At 23.4% G+C, this 21,820-nt stretch overlaps 2 protein-coding genes across 2 annotated transcripts in view; one reads left to right on the plus strand and one right to left on the minus strand.

Moving 5' to 3' along the window:
- LOC129615093 (abhydrolase domain-containing protein 2) overlaps positions 1–11,783 on the minus strand; it is a 51,003-nt gene extending 39,220 nt beyond the window's left edge. The window contains exon 1 of the mRNA XM_055530159.1: positions 11,017–11,783. Within this exon, the coding sequence (XP_055386134.1) occupies positions 11,017–11,297 (281 nt within the window). The 5' untranslated portion in view covers positions 11,298–11,783. The remainder of the gene's footprint in view (positions 1–11,016) is intronic.
- Positions 11,784–13,022: 1,239 nt separating this feature from the next.
- Positions 13,023–21,820, plus strand: part of LOC129615331 (vinculin) — a 31,735-nt gene continuing 22,937 nt past the window's right edge. The window contains exon 1 of the mRNA XM_055530475.1: positions 13,023–13,146. Within this exon, the coding sequence (XP_055386450.1) occupies positions 13,125–13,146 (22 nt within the window). The 5' untranslated portion in view covers positions 13,023–13,124. The remainder of the gene's footprint in view (positions 13,147–21,820) is intronic.

Consider the following 21,820-nt stretch of genomic DNA (forward strand, 5'->3'; position numbering starts at 1 on the left):
AAACATATATAATTTGTAGCATTTTACTGGCGATGTATACACAACAAAACTAGTTGTATAAAAACTACTAAGTAAAAAGTCAAGGAAATTTTCTCAACTATCCTTAGTTTTTGGCAAATAATTAATTTCAATTTAAATTTTAAATTTTAAGTTTTAAGCATCTTAATGCCAAGTATAATGTAAAATATTAATGTAGCAAACCGAAAGCAGTATGCATTTTAATTCTTTAACAAAGTTTCGTCTATTGTCCTATATCCTATATGACAAGTTCTTATTTTCGTCATATTTCATCTTGATCAGTTGTAAAGTCAAAAAAATCCTCGAAAGACATCCAATTGATTAAAATGAACAAAAATTCGTCCGTTATATTTTGTTTTTGAATACAAATGGTTCTCATTAAACATAGAAATTAGTGATAAAACTGATCGATATATTTATATCACACTCTTACGTCAGCAATGAGACAACTGCAAAAGATCAGTTTCGAGAAAATAGCGAATTTTTTTTAGTTAAAATTTTAATATAAATTTTTATTTTAATAATTATCTTATTACAAGTGCATCTAGGCGAAATTGCATTTTTTAAGGAAATTCATATTTGCCACAACAGTTCGATATTTTATTGCATGTTACAAGGATAAATTTAAAAAGTACGGTGGCAATCAAATTTTATCTAAACTTTCTTTGTTCAAAAATAACGTACTATTATTTTACAAACACCATGTAGTAACAAATGACGATTTTAAAACTTTAATCAATAAGAACAAGAAATCTTAACAGTAATCTTTCTAAGCAAATGCTTTTTATTCCAACTATTAAATTTTTTTATACATTCATGGACAATATACACGTTTTATTACGTTCTACCATACGTCCATTCACAACACGTCTGCACAAATATTTCTACTATATACTATAAAAATTTAGCCTATATATATATATATATATATATATATATATATATATATATATATATATATATAGGCTTCGACATGAGCACATTATAAACATCAATCAAATGAAAAATCTTAAATTAACACAATTACAGATCAAAGATGAATAAATTGGAATTATTAAAGATTAAAAAAATGTTTGTGAGATGTGAAAGTTCAAAAAACAAAATTAAAAAAAGTAGCAAAGTAATATGCGAATATGACAAATAAATAATTTGATGATAACAATTCAGAAATAATTGAGAGGAATGAAATAATACTGAAGTATTTTTTCAATAAAGTCTTTAGAAAAATTATCTGAAATTAAATTAAATTGGATTCTTTTTTCATTTTGTTTTTGATTTAATTCTAAAATAACACGTTTTCCTCACACATTCCTTGTGTTCCCCGTTATATAGGAAAATTCATATTACTTTTAATAATAGCATTAGATCACATTAACGGAGAATCAGGGTAAATTTTAATATTCACCCGCAGCACTCATAAAATAAAAATTTTATTGAATATTAGTATATTTAATTAACAATTAATATATATATATATATAAAAATATTGTGTTATATGTACATGTATGTGTAACACTGCATATATAAGACTATAATCGCGTAGTGTGAAATTTATTACTTTTTAATTAAATATAAATTGTCAAACATAATTGTGGGTGTGTGTAAGCACTGCAATATAAAATTACATGTTCACAATTACAAAAGTTTTAAATTCAATTATAAATTTGTTAAATTGAAAAATAAATTAGATAATCACTTTTATTTTCTGAAATACTTAGCGACAAAATTCATTACGTAACTTTTCTTATCGTTTATTTAAATATGCGAAGTGTTAAATAAAAATGTGTAGTAAGTGGTTTTTTATTTGCTAAAGTTTTCAAAATCTTATACAATAAACAGCCAAGTCTCAAGAACTAATATACATATATGCAATCGGTTGCAATCGAAAAATATTCAATACTCTTACAAAGCCAATTCTCTCATTCACTTTTAAGTAAGTTTGGTAAATTTGTTTCTTTTTTTATGAAGCAGAAACTTCATATTTTTTTTTTTAAAACGTTTGTGTTATGGGATTTATCTTCTCTCATCACGGAAATTTAAAACGAGTGAGAATTTTATTGACGACTTTAACTCAATTAACTAATACAGAAACTTTTAATTTTTGAAAATTTTGCAATGTACTGTTGGAATATTTAATGTTTGCAGTAAACCTTAAAGAAGACCTATTAAGGTGTATTCGTAGTCATTAATAGTTCATTTTTTCAATTTAGTTGGGTTAACCTCACTCAATTTATAATTAGGATTCAAAATTTATGAAACTTTTGTAAAATCACCAATATATTTTGTTTTGCTTATTATTTTGGATTATGCATAATATCCGACTTGATTACTAAAAAAACATTGAAACAAGTACTAATTGTTATTCAACAAAATTTAACTATAAAATTCGATACTGCCCAAAAAAATGGAAATTTTCACAATAAAAATATTGGATATTTTTTGAAAACTAAAAAACATTAATTTTTTATCACAAATTCATTGTACTACAAGTATCAAATTTGTGTTGGTAGGTTATGCTATAAAATAAAAATAATGTTGAGTCACGCTAATTTACTTAAAAACTAATTAAAAATTTTATACTAAATATATTTTGTACAAATTTTTTTAATCTATAGACTCAATTTTCATCAAAAATATTTGCGTACTCCGTTCCCCCTTTATCGAAATTTAAATTTATCGAAAATTAAATTTTCTTGAGCTTAAAAATCCTTGTTAAAATAAATTGCTATCCATTTAAGAGTTTTTCCTTTTAACCCATAGATCTTAACAAAAAAAAAAAAAAATATATTAATAAACATTAAGGAAGGTTATAAAGAAAAGTTTTCCTATCTATTAAGAACAAATTTTGGAGTGAATTTTTAATATAAACAAAAAAAGTTCAAAGTAACCATAAAAGAAACGTTGCCTTCTCCACTTAAATTGTGATTATAATCACATTTACAAAATTTTTATAATGAATATGAGTGTATAATAGAAAATTCTAAAACAAAATGATTATTTTGTTTGTCAAAAGAAAAACAAAGACACAAAAGTAAAATTACTTAAAGGGGCTTGGGATATTTTATTGATTTCTTTTTTTAATACTAAATGTCAACAATGAAATATTAAAATTATGCTTCTCATGTAATTTCTTTGTTCAACAAATTTTATTTAAAAAGAAGTTATACTTGCAGGGGTGAGTATCCTTTCATGTTAACCATATTAGACATTAAGACACCTTTTTATTACCAGAAAGACTATAGAAAAGCATGTAAATGTAAATTGGAACATAATGAAGTTTTTGAATGATATTGAAAATTTCAAAAATAATAAAGAAGTATAAATGAAATTTTATAAAAATATAAAATGGAATATTGTCGCCCTTGAACTATTATTAAATACATTTACATTTACTCATAATAACCATAATGCTCTCCTACTGCTCAAACATGACAAAAAAAAAAACAAATTTTCCTTTTCAAATAAAAATCTGGCATTATTTTTCAATTTTCATAATTATTATGTGTGTATGTAAAAATTTTCATGGAATTTTCGTTGGTTTTTTTAAATGATGAAATATTTTATGATCATCAATCATCATTAATATGATTTTTGCTTTCACAGGACGTGAAATTAATTGAAATAATAATAATGCTGTCTATGCATTATGTATACATATAATAATACGTGTGTGTGTCAACATGATAAAAGATATCCTTTTAAGTATTTTTACTACGTTACAATTGAATAATTTTTTAAATATGTCTAAGTATGGTGAAATATTCAAATATAGGTGTGTAGTTTTAATATTTGTCAACTTTATCGGATTAGCCTTAATAAGGGAAAAACTAAAATCATACAATTTAAGGCAAATTTTTTTTTTCAAAATTTTATTATTTAAAAAAATTCAATTTTCGAAATATTCTGTTTTATTAAAAAAGCATTTGTATTTTGATTTGCTTATAAGGTTTAAGAATAATTTTTCATGGAGGAAGAAAATTTTATATAAAAGATGCACTACTAATAAAATTTCGGAAATAATTGCGAAATCAACAATTTTCCTAACCCTGAAATTAATTTAAAAATTAATTTATAAATTTTAAAATAAAAGTTTTTAGAATTTGAAATACAATTTAAGATTACATAAGATTTAGGTTGTTATATAGTTTTTATTACAGTTCCTAAGGTATCAGAACGTATTGTAAAAAATAAAGTCATATTGTCAAACCGCCTTTAAACCGTATTTGAATCCAAAACTAATTAAAATGACACCCCATTGTCAAGGAAAAATTTTTTTTTTTACACTTCGGAATGCAAATTTTAATTTTTTGACGTTGACATTTCGTTTTAAATTGATATTCTCATTAAAATTTTAAGTTTATGCCAATTCGCTACACCGAAACCTATGCAAATTGTCAAAAGTAATTTTAATATTAGTTAATTTAAATATTAACTAACGCAGGTAATAATTATCGTCAAAAATTTTCAAAGAGCATCCATAATTTTTTGAATACACAATTTATTCTTCCTTGCGTTTTAGAAACTTATATAAAATGATTAACGCGTAGCATTATAAAATTTTGTTAAGACTCCTGGGGTCAGTGAGTCAAGGTGGCAAATCTTGAGACATTGCTAAAATGATTTGTGGCACCTCTATTATTTAACATGCCTATAATTATTTGTACTGTGATAAAATACGAGAATATTATAATATTTAGATCTAATATGGCTAAATAAATTATTTTGACAAAACTTTCATAATCACGATTCTATAGATCTACTTTTTAATTAATTTAATAAAAGTACTAAAATAATTAAATAAGTACATAACAAAACATAAGTATAAGTAAGTAAGTACGTAACAAAAATAATCAATATTTCTTTAAGGAAAAAAGAAAAAGGATTTAAGAAATTACCACATATATGTATATAATTACATGTGCACGAATATATGTGTATATGTAATAAATCAAAGCCATCTTTATATTATAAGAGTACATTACAGGAGTTTATGAAAAAATGTACGAACTACGAAATTTTGAGTGTGTATTGTTGTAAAATTATATGTACCCGTGACTTCAATAATGCTTTAAAAAAGATTTAAGTACGGTATTAATACGGTATTAGTACCGTCTCAGAGCTTTCAATACCTTTACATTGTAAAAAAAACTACTAAAGCTTTTGATACATTTTGGAATACAATTTTTACCATATCAATACAACTTTGACATTTGTTTGAAAATTTTAATTTAAAGTTCTGTGCAAATGTTAATTTTAAAAAAATGAATGTGTTCGTAAATATTGTTGTAAATAATTCAATTGATTTTAATAGTAGCAACAGTTCAAGTAGTTGCAGCACTTTTAATAAAATTAAACAAATTATAACATTAAGAAAGCAAAAGAGATACATTTCTTATTACTGCAAAAATTAAATGTCAAAATCAAGATTACATTTAATGAATTAAGGGTATACTCGTAACTTACTGCTCTTTTTCCATTTTTTTCAAATTTTAAAAATAACATATACGTGAATGTTTTCAAAAAACTTTTTTGTTTATGAATTTGAAATATGACAAATGACACTAAATTTTGTATAACTAACAAACGTTACCACACCACTGGAAAAATAGCATTTTGCTTATGCTTTATTTTGGAAAAAATTATGCTTTCTTTTGGAAAAAACTTGATAGCTACCACTTTATTGCTGAAAATATATGTTAGTTTATTTTATCGGTTATTTCTGGTAACATTTATATGACAAGGTATAAGAAAAGCGTGCTCGATTTTTTCGATACCCGATTTACTTTTATTTTACGTCTCCATTACGTATAAAACGCATTTTGGAAAAGTGTACAATGTCAAGAGCTTTTAGTAAACTTTTTGGAATTTGATACTTTGTAAAATTTTACGTCTTAAGCGCATTATTGAAGTCACGGTACTACATGTGTGCTAGTTAGTATTTAATATATGTACATATGTACCTATGCCTATACTACAAATAATGTTATTTTAGGGCATTTTTTCTTTAAACGGACACACGACATTTTTTTACCGATTACAAAAATGATAGCTAATTAAAAGAAAAATTAAGTTCACTATCTACATATGTGTTTTATATTCAATAAATAACCCACCTAATGCGGTGTGATAATGACTTTCGATAAGATATAAAATTCCGTAATAAATGTTTTATAACGGATGAGATAATCTGACAATGTATTGATTGAGTATATGTGTAGATACAGGGCGTTTGACATAATGAACACTTAAAAAACTAATTTTTTTAAGAAAACTATAAAAAATAAAAAAATTTTCTATTTAATTGCAAAATTACATTGTTACATGCTTATATAAAATTTACTTTTATATTAGCTTGAATAAATTTTACCGCTATACGTAACGATAACACCGAGCTTTTGAGTAATAATTTAAGAATTTAATAATAACTATTACGCAATAAATTAATCACTTAATTAATCCCTGCAATAATTTGAATAAAGTTTTTTATGAATTAATTTTACTGTAAAGAATCGTGCGAAATAAATGTTCCGTTCAGAATTATTTTTAAAATTACTTAGTTCACTTTTTAATTTCGAGAAAGCATGAAAATATTAATGTTGATGGAAATTATAGAAAATATTAAGAGCAGAAATATGCATATATTGTATTTACAATAGTTATAAAGAAGTCAAATTTTTGTTATTTTCCTCCCTTCTAAGTTTCTGATATGATTATAAGCTAAAAACAATTAGAGTTAGATCACACTTTAAGTACCACATATAAGTAGGTTTAATGTAGCAAAAATAATTTTATTAAATACTTTTGAAGCAAAAATAATATTATCGTTTTCCATCCATTCCGCATATTTGTACTATACTTAACTAAGTACTCACTTAAGCACATGTTTTTTAAGAAACAAAAAAAATGATTACTTAAGAGTAAAAAGTAAACTTTAATATAGGGGAATTTTCTTTATTTTCATTTCTAGTTTTATTTCTGGAAAAAGTGCCGGAATTACTGATATCTTAAGTAAAACTGCCATAAAGTTGAAAGAAAATGTCAATATAAATTGTAGCTTCATACACGTTTATCCGTAACTGCAGCCCTAAGTAAACTAAATTAATCAAATTTCGATCGAATAAAAACAAAACCAAGAATTAATAATGACGAAGTTCTTGCCTATTTATATAATTTTGGATAAAGTTAAACCATATTATTATAACGTACAATAACGTTGATACTTATCTGAAAAAACACTCTTTTTCCTAATGGTTTTTGTATTAATTTATAAAATTAATATTGGAGAAAATATAATATTCTTCCTCATTTCTATGCAATAATAGTTTTGCATTTCCAGAAATTTCATCACTCTTGCGCATATTTTCCCATGAAACAAAATGTTTACCATTAAAAAAAAAATTCTGTTACTATATGCTTTTTATTTTAATTATTATTTTTATTTTAAGACTTAGTCACAATTCTTATCTTATCTCCTCAATATTTATATAAAATATTATCAGAGTTTTTTTATTAAATATTGTTATGAAAGCTTAGATTATTTCCTAATTATAATGAATATCTTTTGTAAGTTAATCGGCATTTATATATAAATATTTTATTGTATTCATTAGTACTTAAGTATAAATTAAATAAAGAAATAAAATGTTTCAAAATATGAATGGAACTTAAAAATAAATTTATTCTATATCAATAATTTTTAAAAATTCTAATAAAAAAATCATTATTGATTTAAATAACATTAATTTTTACTTATTTGTACAAGTAGTTTGTTTTAGGAAAGCTTTAAATTTTATATTATAAAATTTCCCAAAAATAGTATCTACAAAATCGAAAATATTGCATGGTCACAAAACTGTAGGAAATCCTTTAGGAGTCTAGTTCACAGTTACACTTTATGACACATTTTGAATAGTATGCATCACATCCATGATTATTGATATAAATATATGAATAGGGCTTTGTTATTATACTGCAAATTATTTGCGTATCCAGCTCCAAATGAGGAAATTCTTATGAAATCCAGTACATATCTGGTTGTTTGTATTAGTCTTGTGACTTAATTTGTACAATTTGATCAAAACAATTTAAATTTTTTTTTTAATTTTAATGCATACCTTATTAGTTGAAATTTGTATACTCAACTTTATAATCATTGGTAGAGTAATATATTGGTACTACTTATATAACAATATTGATTTTGCGGGATCACGTTTTTAATACCAAGTGAATAATAATTTAGTGATAAGAGTTGCTTGAATTAATATTAATTATTGTTATTAATATTAATTATGGTTATTAATATTAATTATGGTCATTATGCATATAGGTGTTTTTAAAAAATCTAGAAAATGAGCAAACATTTTCACAAATGTTATCACAAATTCACAAATATATTTTTACAATTACATAAGTAGTTTAAAATAATGAACGCGTTTTTAAATTTTGATATGAATACAATTGACAAAATTGATCTGATTTGCGTTTAGATTTACGTATACTCCCATTACATTTACCTTTTGAAAGTTAATTGTGCTTAAACACAATTTTATCTTTAAAATTTAATAATAATAATAAATATTTGAATACATACATACATACACCATGACTCAATTGAATAGTTATGAATTAAGTAAACGAAAAACAGAAAATCATATACGAAAAAGGTATTTATGATTCATTCAAAGAGTATAATAAAACAAATAGTTATATATATTTAATAGGAATAACAATAATAAGATACAACAATACATACATATGTACATCATTCTGTATTAAACCATTTAACAAATTTGAATTTACCTACATAATATACCAACGTTTTTAAACAAATAAAATTTATTGCCTTTTAATCAGACAAAATTATAAATGAATGTATTCACAAACAAAATGAAATATTAAAATGCCGGTGTCACGTATTTGTTTTTATAATTCAATAATTAATGCTATGTACACACATATGTGTATGATTAGAAACAACAATAATGAAATATACTAGTTAGCGGGTGTATACACTAAATTTTTTTTACGTGGCGTATCCTTCTGTAATGTTGCATAACAGTTTTTGTTTTTACATTTAAATTTTTATTATTAAAATATTTATGTAATATTTAAATGTTATACAATGTTTTATATGATTTAATAAGTGTTAATTGCTTATGCTAAGTAATCATTTACTTAGCATAAGCAACAAAATTGAAATCTTTTTTACTAAATATTTGTTATTTTTAATAATGTTAATAAAACTTTTCTAACAGTACCAATAATGTATAACACTTAGTACGCTAATTTTGAGATATACGTAAATTGTGTACCTCATTTTATAAAATTACTTATTAATATCTATAAAATTCCTTTTCCAAATAATTTATAAGTTTCTTCTTCAAAGAAATTATAAGTTAAGGTTTATCTTGTGGACACTGTTTTGTTATTCCAAATTTAAAACTAAAAGATAATCAACCCTATCATGAATTTGGTTTGTAGCTCTGAAATTCGCAAAATTACGCATATCATGTTATAAATTTCGAATTATTAAAATTCTGCTCCAAATATTCGTGATAATCATTAATTACATTCGTAGTGAAAATTACCCTCAAAAGTGTTCGGAAAGAAATAATCACTCGTAACAAGCAATTTAAAGAGAATAATCGTATTAAATTTTTAAATTTTGAATATTTTTGTTTGAGTTTAAGTTACTCTAACAGCTACTAAGAAAGCAACTTAATTCATATTGCGAAAAAAAAAATTTTTTCCACTTTTCAAAAATATTCAAAAACTAAAAAAGCTGCAAAATTCGAAATAATATACTTGATAGTTGAAACAAACATTATTTTGATAGTTGAAATAAATTACTTATTTCGAACCTCCGATACTTAAATGGTTTAGCCACGAATTTGTGATCATTAAAAAGTCTACTTCGAAGTTATGTTCGCAATTCGTTGGATTCTACGAGTGGAATTCTAGTTAGAGCTGAATATAACCGCACAGAGTATATAATTCCACAAAGGGTTGTATAGTACTCATGTACTAAGAAATATTTTTAATATTTGTGTCTTTATCATTTATTTCTACATAGCCTACTTACTAATATAAATTATGTAAAATAATTATAGAGGATTATCTAAATGAGTACTTATTTTAAATATCAAAATCAAACATATATGTACATCATACATATATTTTGATTAGATATGCCCATGTACCTACTTGCGTATAATATTTTAAATAGATAATAATTTGCTAAGTGGCTACTTCTAACATTAATTGAATATAATGTAATTTAAATATTTAACACATAGTATAAAAACTAAACTACTAAACTAAATATAACACTAAGTTATCTTCTCAGTATTCTTGAAGCTTGTTTAAAAAAATTTTTTTTGATTTTTAATAAAGTAAAATAATAAAGTAAGAAGTAAAAAATGTAAAACATTGCATTTCTATTTTCTAATTCCGAATTATGTGGTACATATTATTATTTTTATACCTAGCTTCATACATACATAATATAAGTACATATATATGTACTACTCCGACATATCATTACAAAATTTATTTACAAGATTAATAGTAATCAAATTCATAAAGCCGAACACGGCCACTATTAGGTCTAAACACTTAATAGGGTTTTAGGGTATTATATTTCTTATTATGTACCTATATGTAGTTTGGTATTATATATAGCTTAGAGTATTATCTTTAAGCTACAAACATAATAGAGCTTGTACCTCTAAATACATACTTACTTACTAATATAACATGTGTTTCAAATTTAAATATGATCAGTTTAAAAATTAATTTCAAAGATAATTTTTTTAGTTTTCGTTAAGGTATGGCAGCCTACGTTTTTTTTTTATTCCAAAGTATAGATGAATAGCTGAAAACATTCAATTAAAAAATGTTTCGAGGTACATATGTACACATGTATTTTAATTGTCATAATTTTTTAATTTCAAATACCAAATATTTACATAAATAATAAAATTTTATAACTTTACTTACGGCTCTTTTAATATGGGTGCAATTTTGTAAAGGCAATCCAAAAGTGATTCATTAACACACCATACATTTGGTTTTAATGGTTGGCTATTAACATTCAGTATCCTAAATAGAATACAAAGAATCACAGCTATTGCTGTCAAGAATGCGGTAGACATGGCTGAAAAAGTTCTAAATAAATGATATCTGTCGAATAAATTGATTTCGTTGAATAGTTGAAGTAAATTTTGTTTACTTTCCACAAAGTTTTCATAAAAGAATGAGCAAGTATATTGTGCTAACATGCAAGTAAAAAGAAATTAATTTAACCGAATTTTTCTGATTCACAAAATTGTTCTAATGGTGCGCAGTTTTAAATTATTTTTAATTCTATTGTTTTTATGTTTTGGTTTTAAAAAAAAATAAAGAAAACTGAAAAATAAATGTCACACTTTGGGTGTGAACAAAGTTAAGAAAAACTATTTTTTCTTTTAATAAATTTTTCAATCACTTTTATTTTTTAAAAACTATCACAATTTTATTATTTATGTTTACATTTACTCATTTTACACAAACCACAGGAAATTTAATATTTTGTTATAAACAAATTTTTTTTTTGAATTCCGAAAACAGCTGATTCGTTTCTAAACGTTCTTTTGCCTAATTGCACTCAACTATTTATAATTAAAAAATTTTTAAGAGAATTGTTTTTTTTTTTCAAAATTTAAAATTTTTTTTTACTTTAAAAATTTTTTATACTTTCACCGAAATAAATTTTTCAACCAAATACCTTGAAAGACAATTTGTCAATAAAAAAAACCAAAACGACGGAATGGAGTTGTTTTGATTTTTTCCAGTGCTTGTTACTTTTTTTAACGTCTTCTGTCTAACTTGACGTTTTAATTTCTACAATAAAATACAATACTGCCAACAGTAAATACACGAATATTCCAAACGAAATTCGTTTTCACTTCAAGCAAGTCGCGATTGTGAAATCTAATACAATTAAAGTGAAGAAACATTTTTTAACGAATTTTAACAGTGTAATTATTTGTTATTAGAAATTGTCTACTCAACCATTATGAACTACTTCTTGATAGAGAGGAAAAACTTTAATAAAAAATTTAATAGAAAATTCGTTTTAACTAGAGAGACAAGTAACTACGTATACAATTTGTCTTGTTTTGATTCATTAGTGAAATATAGAAAATTGCAAAACAAAAGAAATAAGCCGAAAAAAATATCAAAAAGTCTTTACTTAAATTATTCTAGTAAAGTGATAAATATAAACTCTTTTTTCTTTAATTGATTTTCGCAAGCTGGAGTTTGTACAGCAGCTTTTAAGCTTTCTTATTCTTCCATTGTTACCATCAGTAAGTCCAAGTGTACAGAATCGACTTGATTTAACTAATTACTACTTTCACCGTTTCATTTTAAAAAAAATAAGATAAAATTTTTAGTGAAAAATTTTTGTAGAGCAGTTTAATGATTTTTCATGTATGTATTCTTAAAAAAATTCCAACAGCTTTGAACACTTAAAAAATTTTAAAGTTATAGTTGAAGATTAAGTGACGTTTATGAAGAAAGAATGAAGTTTTACAGTTATACAGAATTTCAATTTCTATATAAATTTTTGAGCTTAAATGCGAAGTTTATTCAACTTTATATTATTTCGACTAATATTTTTTTATTAAAAGTATGATAAATAACTGTGTCTTATATATTAATAATTAATAATTAAAAAAAATTATCAAAATTAAAAAAAAAAACTATTGCGATAACTTCGTGGCTGCAATAAACATTGCTACAATCGCTGCGCTGCATTGTGTTCTAATCGCAAAAAATCTAAACAATTAGTTATTAATTTTGACGTTTATTATGACATTCTATGTCTATTAATCATTGTTTTGAAATTGGTTAATATCACGGGCCAAAATACAAATGGAATTGAATTTCGAACAAAATACATACTTTTTTGTTTCCATATTTTACTTTCAATTTTATCAATTTAGAATTCAGTTTCATTGAATCAATCGTCTGGTGTGTTAGAACTTAGTAGTGTCGCGGAAGGCGGTTTATTTTAGTTTTATTTACTCGTTTCATTTTTATTTTTACTTGTTGTTCATCTAGAAATGACAACAAAAACTACATATTGTTAGTGATATTTTTAGTATTTTTAAACATTTTGAAAATATATATAAAATTCTAAAAATACCTAGATTTATTTCCATAATTGTGTATTAGAAAATAATGAAATTTGGTTTTCATTTGTAAATTTAGTGAAGATTTTCATCTTATATTACTAATTGGAATTGGAAAGTACACATTTTAACGCGTATACCAATGGATATTCATACATACATACATGCATACATTCTTATTATGTACCTTTTCATGTGAACTTATTTTTATCTTAATTTTATTGTTTCATTCTTATTTTATAAGTATAAATATGAAGTATATTATATATTGTATAAGATTTGTACATAAACGTATGTATATCTATATTTAATATGATATATGTAGGTATTAATGTACATATGTATATTTTTTGTGATTTTTGAATAGTAAATTTCTGTTCTAAAAAAAGAGAAGCAGACAGGTTTACAAAAATAAATTCTTATACAAAAATTGTAGAGGGTGTAAAGATTAAAATAGTAATGTGAAATATATAGATACGAATAATATGTGTATTTACATAGATTTACGAAAAAAAGAAGCTGTTCAAAAGAAAAAAAATATCTGCCTACCCACTGGATATTTTTTTTAAAATTTAGAATTTTATGAGAAAATAAAAATTTTGAATGAAGAGAAAAATCTCAAAAATACATAAAGAAATAGAAATAATAATGTGTTTTTGAATAAAGAAGTTACTTGCTTATATATAGTTTAAATAACGTTTGGGTTTTGGTATAATTCTGAACACCAAAGAATTCACATGTAAACATAAATTTTTTACTTAATTTTTCTTTAAAGAGCAGCAAGTTGTTATCAATCAAAATAATCATAGCTAATGTATACACATATGCATACACATATGCATACATACATACATAGATAATATTATTAGTAGTTAAAACATGCAATACATTTCAAAATAGAAATTAATGGTTAAACTGGATAGGTGATTAGGTAATATAAAAATAAGAGTGATGATTTAAAATTCAATAGGTCCTACCTGCCACCCATTCTTTCTTATTAATGTGTTTCATTTTATTTTGTACTTTGCGATATTTTATAAGTACTTGCTAATATACGTATATACCTTGCATATTACTCACCGTAATGCAAATTGAATTGATGAATAATGTAAAATTCATAGTAAGTTTCCATAACTTTAATAACAATAATTTTGTTTGTGTTATTCATTATTTTACACAGCGGTTTCGAGAGCCAAACACCCAATCATTAGTTAGGTTTAAATTTACGATATAAAATGTGGAATAATAAATAATAATAAAACGAGTCGCTTAAAACAGCACTTAATTTTTTTTAAAGACAAATATAATATAATTGACTTTTTAAAATGAAGATTAGAGTTTTCAATAAATTTGTACACAAGGTTTTGCAATCAAATTCAAAATTGTACTTGCTTTTACCATAAACAATATACAGGGGGGTCTAGAAATGGTGTAAAAGCAATCGGGCGGTGGCCCCTTGGATTTTTGTAGAAAAAACAATATTCATGGAGGGAAGGCCATGGTCACCATCAATATTGTTATCAACGTAAAATAATTATATGTACGTGAATACTCGCACGTTTACTATAAATATGCGTTATATATATGATTTCATAATGTGGACAGAAAAATACTTATCTAACTATCAAAAATTAATAATGTAGGGTGGTATCTAATTAAATATAAATATGAAGTAATACATTTTGTGTAAGGATAGATAGTCCATGAGCAGGAACTAAGTTTAAAATAAATTCAAATTGAAAAATTTTTATTATAGGTGCATAAAGACTTTCCGTCTAACTCAAAATAAATTGATCTATTTAAATAAATTAAAAGCAAGAATAGTGATATTGCGGTTAAAAATTGTATTTATATTTATTTATTTGTATAACAAAATAAGTATACTTACCTATAAGAATATCAAGCGTATCTGAATAATTAAATCACATTCTAGAGTAGGCCACAACGAAATATAACACCTTAAAAAATAAACGAATAATGGATAATATTGAATAATGGAAATTTGTTGTTTAATTATTAACTTGTATCTAAATATTTTAGTATCTTTCTACTGTTAAGACAAAGCAATTCAAATTTTTTTCCGTTAAAGTAATAATTAGAGATTAATTAGAATATATTAACACATATTTGACTAATTATAAAACAACAGAGTTTTACTTAAAAAGTAAGTAAAACAGTTCAATAAAATTAATTTTAAGTCAAAAATGTAGTTTGCCAAAATATTTAGTTATAAATTGGTAATGGGACAACCCTGCATTAGAGTATCGTTAATTATTATTCACATACTTATGTTCTACCCCAACTTATCAAAATTTTAAAGAAAAGTTAAGATAAAATATTAAAATGTATGTATTCAGATATGACTACATACGACATAAGTGAAATTTTATTTATCTTGTAAACATTATATTTTGTAATGTAAAAATCTAGATCTATTTTAATTTTTAGTCAAGTAAATTTTTTTCTTAATTAAGTAATAAAATACCTATGTGAAAACACATCACAAATATGTACATATGTATTTACATATGTGTGTAAGTATTATTATAATCTCATGTGAATTTTAAACATTGGGACATCGGAATTTCAATTACCTACCTATACGTGGAATATTCAAAATATAATAAGTAATACAAAGAAAAAAAACGAAAATACATGCGGAAGGTTATTAAAAATATGGCTTATTCAATGTACCAAATTACTCCCACTTAAATAAATCAGGTGACTTTGTTTGGTAACATTTGTTCAATATTAAAGTTCAATGTTGACTAATATTGAGATTTGTAAAGTTCTTATGAATTCTACATATTTCAAAATTTAAAAATTTCGTAAAACATTCATATAAGTATGTCTATATGAACGAAATCAATATGTAAAATTTCTGGTGAAAATTAACCCATACCAAAACTCGTGTTGTGATAGTGACGTATTTTTCAATATTTTAGGAATTTTAATAAAGAAAAAGTTAATACTTAAAAACATGATTGACAAAATGTTACACTTGGTAAGCAATTTCGATGAAAGTAAAGATATAAGTAAACTACAAAAATAAATAAATTGGCGTTTCTTCTACTGTAATATAATATTTGGAATTATTCTCAAGTTAATCTTACATGATTAATTTTTTACATACTATTTTAGTATTACCAGAGAATTTCGTAATGTGTTTTTTTCACATTTGATGAATGTGGGAATATTTGTATAAATTGTTTTATGGGAAAATCTGTATTAGACCGTCTGTTTTTTTAGAATTTCAAAAATTTATGTAGGCATTGCAAAACTTTTAAAATTTGTCTTTTACTAAATCACATGTTTTCCAATATTATAAAAATTTTGAAATAAATTTTTTGAGTTTTTAGAACAGTGATTTTGAAAGATAAAAAAAATCTTGCCTAAATGCAAACTAATCTTAAACTGACAATAAACCTACATTTTGGTTAAGGTACTTCTGCTCTAAACCTACATTTTGGTAAAGGACGAATAAGTAGCGTCAGTGTATGCTTTTTAAACTTATTATAAAATTAGAGCCGTTTGGTAGTTTCGATATTACTTAGTACTTCCTTAGTTTTTTTTTTACTAACAAAAGTTTTGATAAAAAATATTTTCTCTGCGAAAAAAATTTAAATTAAAACATAAAATGCAAATGTGAACTGTAATTTTCAAAAACACTATACGTTTCTGAAAATTTGATAGTACCTCTCTACCCTTCTGCAAATTTTAATATCAAAATAATTAGTATAACAGTATTTTAAAGGGTTAAATCGAAATCATTTATTGAAATTAAGTAGAGTTAAAATTTTGTGTGGTTTTTTTCTTATATAATTTTGAATTAATAAAAATCATTTAACACATATCAAATTACAATATGCATATGCATGTATGGATGATGTGTACATACATATATGCAAATATTTACAAAATTAATATTGTAGTATTGTTTTCTTTTTGTAATTTTTATAACTTTGCGCGCTCTTTATATTTAAAACATAAATGAAATAAATTGAACGCATTTAAATTAAGCTTTTTCTAAATTTCAATTCATCAAACCGTGTATTAATTTTATTGACCTTATAATAATTCAATAATTTATTATACAACTGAAATATGTATGCCTACATATACCAATATTATTAATAACACAAAAATATATACGTATATAAATATATTTTTAATGTATACAAATGTATTTTTAAAATATTATTTTAAGAAACCATTAAAAGTATTACTTTTATATTAGTCTGAGGGAAAAAGAAAAAAGATATTAATTTTAATATACTTACTGTACGTACTTAAATACTTAGTTATGTAGTTTTATTATTCTGTATAATATGAATTATAATTGAAATTGTAAGTTATAAGTATGTATACATAACATAGTAAATATTTGTATTTTAAGAATATTGTGATGCCTTGTTTTGGTTGTAAAAAATGTTCTATTTGATTTTTAGATGTGAATGACACCATATAAGGTTTTTCTTTTGAGTTTAATATTTTCCAACTTCATAAATATTTACTTAATTTATTTTATTTTGTTTTAAGTAATTGCATTTTATTTTTAAATAATAAAAATATTATATAAGTATATAAATATGAGTTTTTAAGTAAAAAATAACAAAATTTCTCAAAATTTCACGCCTCCATTAAAAAAATAAAATTATTGGCTTAGTTAAGTAGGGGTTAAATTTAAATATCTATAGCATTTGTAGACGATTGTAGAGGTTAACTTTAAATATCTAAAAGTATTTTTTATTTATTGATTAAATGAGCAAAATATTCTTGCGTACATACTTACTTAGTTTTTAATACAATTGTTTAATTGGGTTTTGCGATGCGATCACAATACAAAAGCTGTTATTGCATCCTAAAACCAAATTAAACAATATTAAAATTAATTTTTTGCAATTTGAATACTGACATTTATATATACATTAACAGCACGTTCGATTTATAAATTTTTTTACTAAAAGTATGCAGTGAACTTCTTTAATAATTACTCTTCTTATTTTAATTATTTAATTTGGTATTATTTTAAAATATGATTATCGTATTAAGTAATTTAAGAAATTTTATTAACAGTATGTTTCATTAGGATCTAGCTAAACTATACATATACATAACATGTTTAAGGTTAATTAAATTAAATAATTGCTTACGAAATTTTATATACATAAAAATTCTCTTCCTACTATTTTGACAATATTAAATGGCAGAGTATAGATTCTTACTGATAAATTGATTAAAAAAAAGCATCATACCAAAATTTTGTAAGAGAATGTTCATTTCAAAGTTCTAACAGTACAACGCTATCAAATCCCATTTTATATTTACTTAAGCTGGTGACTATAAAATCATCTTATTTTTCAATATTCGTTTGTACGATTGTATGTAGGCTTTAAATTGGGTTTAAACTTAAACGATTACATTTTTTATAAAGTAAATGACATTAGACAAAATAAAATTAATGAAATTGAAAATAATTAAAATGTTTTTAAAGCACTTAATTACAATTTCATTACTAAACGCCTATACAATTTTGTTGAAAAACATTTTATGGTTTACTTATTTTACGAAAACTTGAGACAATAAAAGTTCACTCATTTCAAATTCTCAATAAAGATTTCTAAAAGCATAAAGATGGGATTGAAAATAAAAGAGAAGAATGTAAAATAATTTAAGTATATTGAGCGATTTGAAGTCACTTTAAGCTTCTCTGTAACTATATATTTCGTTTTAGACTTACAGTGCGAATAATTTATTAAAAAAATATAAGGCGACTCTTGCTTTAATTAAATTAATTTTAGATAGGAGTTTAGATTTGAGAGATAAAAATTTAAAACTGTTATAATCTGAAAACTGGCTAAAAAAAATTTATAATTGCAGGTCACGTTAATGCCAAATCTAGAAGTTGAGTATTGTTTTCTACCGTTATTATATTATTCAAAGCTGTCAAAAAAATTTAGTTTTAAACACTGTATTAGTATTTGTTTCTTTGTACAGAAATTCAAATTATTTTTAAATATAATTTATACTTCTTTCTAAATCAAGTTTTGAAATTAAAATTTTTTGCTCACAACTTTATTTTTGGTTTTCTTTTTCTCAAACTTTAATCTAAATTAATGAATATTATTTGATTGTTAATTAAAGTTGGTATTTACCGGTTTGTTTTTAATAATAACAACGGTAAAAAACTTAATTTGTCTTATTGGATTAATATTTAAATTAAATATAGTGGATGTTACTTGCTCCCTCCTATTTTAGTCACTATTAAAGTTACCAACTTACGTTACGAAAAAATGACTTGATTTGAATTATACAATAAATACCTTGGTATAATAAATAATCGTGAACTACTGCAACTTTTATCTTTCATTGCTAAAATTTAATATTTAAATTAGATTTGTACGTGATTTTATGTAATTATAAAAATATATAATAATTTGAAAAATGTTAAAATTTTGTATTCACTACTTTTAAGTAAAATATTTTTAATATAAATATTTACTTTAAGTTTAAAGTACATAATAGTTTACGTATTCTAAATATAGAAAAATTTTATAGAAATTTTATTTATTCTATAAAATAAGAAGAAAAAATCATTTTTCTTTTTTTAGCAAATTAAAAAAAGCAACGAATACAAAATAGAAAAATATTTTTCTTTTCGTGTATTAAAAAGAAATTATGATAAAAAAACATATCACGTTCACGTTTAAAAATTGAAAGGTGAACAAAATTTACTTGTGTATGTTCACAGTATTTTCCGAAATTCGAAATATGCATATTATGTAGATTGTAGATTGTATAGGCAAAGGAATTTCTCCCCTCCGTAATTAATATGCAAAAAGTACTTTCATAATTTCGAAGTTAAAGATGAAAAGTTTAATGTGAACGCGACATAATCGACCGTATTTTATATTTTTTAGACAATATCCTTAAAAGATTTGAAACTTTATTTTCAACTTTGAAACTTTACTGGATTTGACAGAACTTTGCAGTTCTCAATTTAAAAAATAAAATATCAAACAACTTTCGATATATTTTTGAATTTTTCTAGCTAAAAAATATAATTTTCATTTTACTATTTTCAGTCGACTCTGTACATGTTCATGAAATTTACATGTTGAATTGTTTTGATAAAAAATAAAGATGTATGCTGCACACCTTGTCAACATTTATAGCTTTTTTGTCATATTTTAGGGGTTTTCTCTTCCATATAGTGTGGGATTTTCAATTTTACAATTTAATTTGGCTGCTCTGCCAAAAAAAAATCAAAAAATAAAAAACATTCAAAAAATAAGATATTAAAGTATAATCGTGCGGTTCTATATATTTTTAAAATTCAAATAAATAATAAGTATAACAAAACAAATGAAAACATGTAAAATATGGTAAAAGTGAATGATATAAGAGAAAAACATAAATTCGAGGGTTAAAAGTAGTGTGTGATCACTTTGCTACTGTATAACAACTTAGTTTGGCTTGTTTTCTTTAGAATACATTCTTAATTAATAAATCAACCTTACTTAGAAGCGTACGTCAATGACAATTTTTAAAAGAGACAAAAAAAATTTGTTCAAAAACGAAAGCAATGGTCGATGAAGTGGTTTGAATTTTATCTGTTTTGTTATTTAGAATTAAAATCTAAACTTTCTGAAATTGATGAACAATCTCTTAACCATTTTGTTATAATTGGAAATAATATCGGAGTACCAACAATACTGTTTCTGGGGCACTGCGTCTTTGTTGTAGTGTTAATCTAAATTTACAAACTAAAAACTAAAAATAGCTATTTAAAAACAAAATAAAAAAATTTTTATAAAGCTTTAAAAAGTCTCTAGGAGGAACAAACAATGTTTTTCTCATTCAATGTCATAAATCAATCAGAGAAATTTTAGAACAAAAAGCAAAAATTTTTGCTTTTATTCGATTTTGTTTTGAATTTGAGATTTTCTGAGCCAACTTGTTAGTGGGTGATGATCACATACAAACGAAAACGAAAAAACAAGAACAAAAAGAGAAAAATAAATAAATTGTTGAATTATGCAATAATCAAAATTATTATGTTAAAATGATAATTAATTTTGTTCAAAGTTATTTAAAAAAATTAGAGAAAAAGTGATTGAACATTAAATTTATATAATAATTAATTTTATTAAATGAAAAGGTATCTTATGCTAAATACTCAAATATACTTATTTACAAACTAAAAAGTCAGAAAAGCTTGTATTTTCTGACTTCAGATTTTTTGAATTATAAATTTGAATTATAAAAAAATGCTTGATTTTTGTATAAGAACTCCACTATTATTGAAAGTTACAATATTTTAAAGTATTTAAAAACTATTAAAAATATTTGTTTGTCGTAATTATTACCATTTATCTTAGATATTTCAAAAATATTATTACATTCTATATTATCAAAGCATCTCAAAGCATTTTCTTCATCAAAATAAAGATAGTTTGTATATAGTTAAAATTTTATTGCACCCTTAAATTTGTATTTAAATCATTACCAACCATCCCTACCTTTAAATATATAACGAGCACACTAGAAATGTGTAGTGAAAATTGAATAAATAATATATTTATTTAATTACCTATTTTTGTTACTTGTGCTTACACTAAACTTTT

This window comes from Condylostylus longicornis, unplaced genomic scaffold (assembly GCF_029603195.1).
Source record: "Condylostylus longicornis isolate FDR11 unplaced genomic scaffold, ASM2960319v2 ptg000135l, whole genome shotgun sequence".
Lineage (NCBI taxonomy): Eukaryota > Metazoa > Arthropoda > Insecta > Diptera > Dolichopodidae > Condylostylus > Condylostylus longicornis.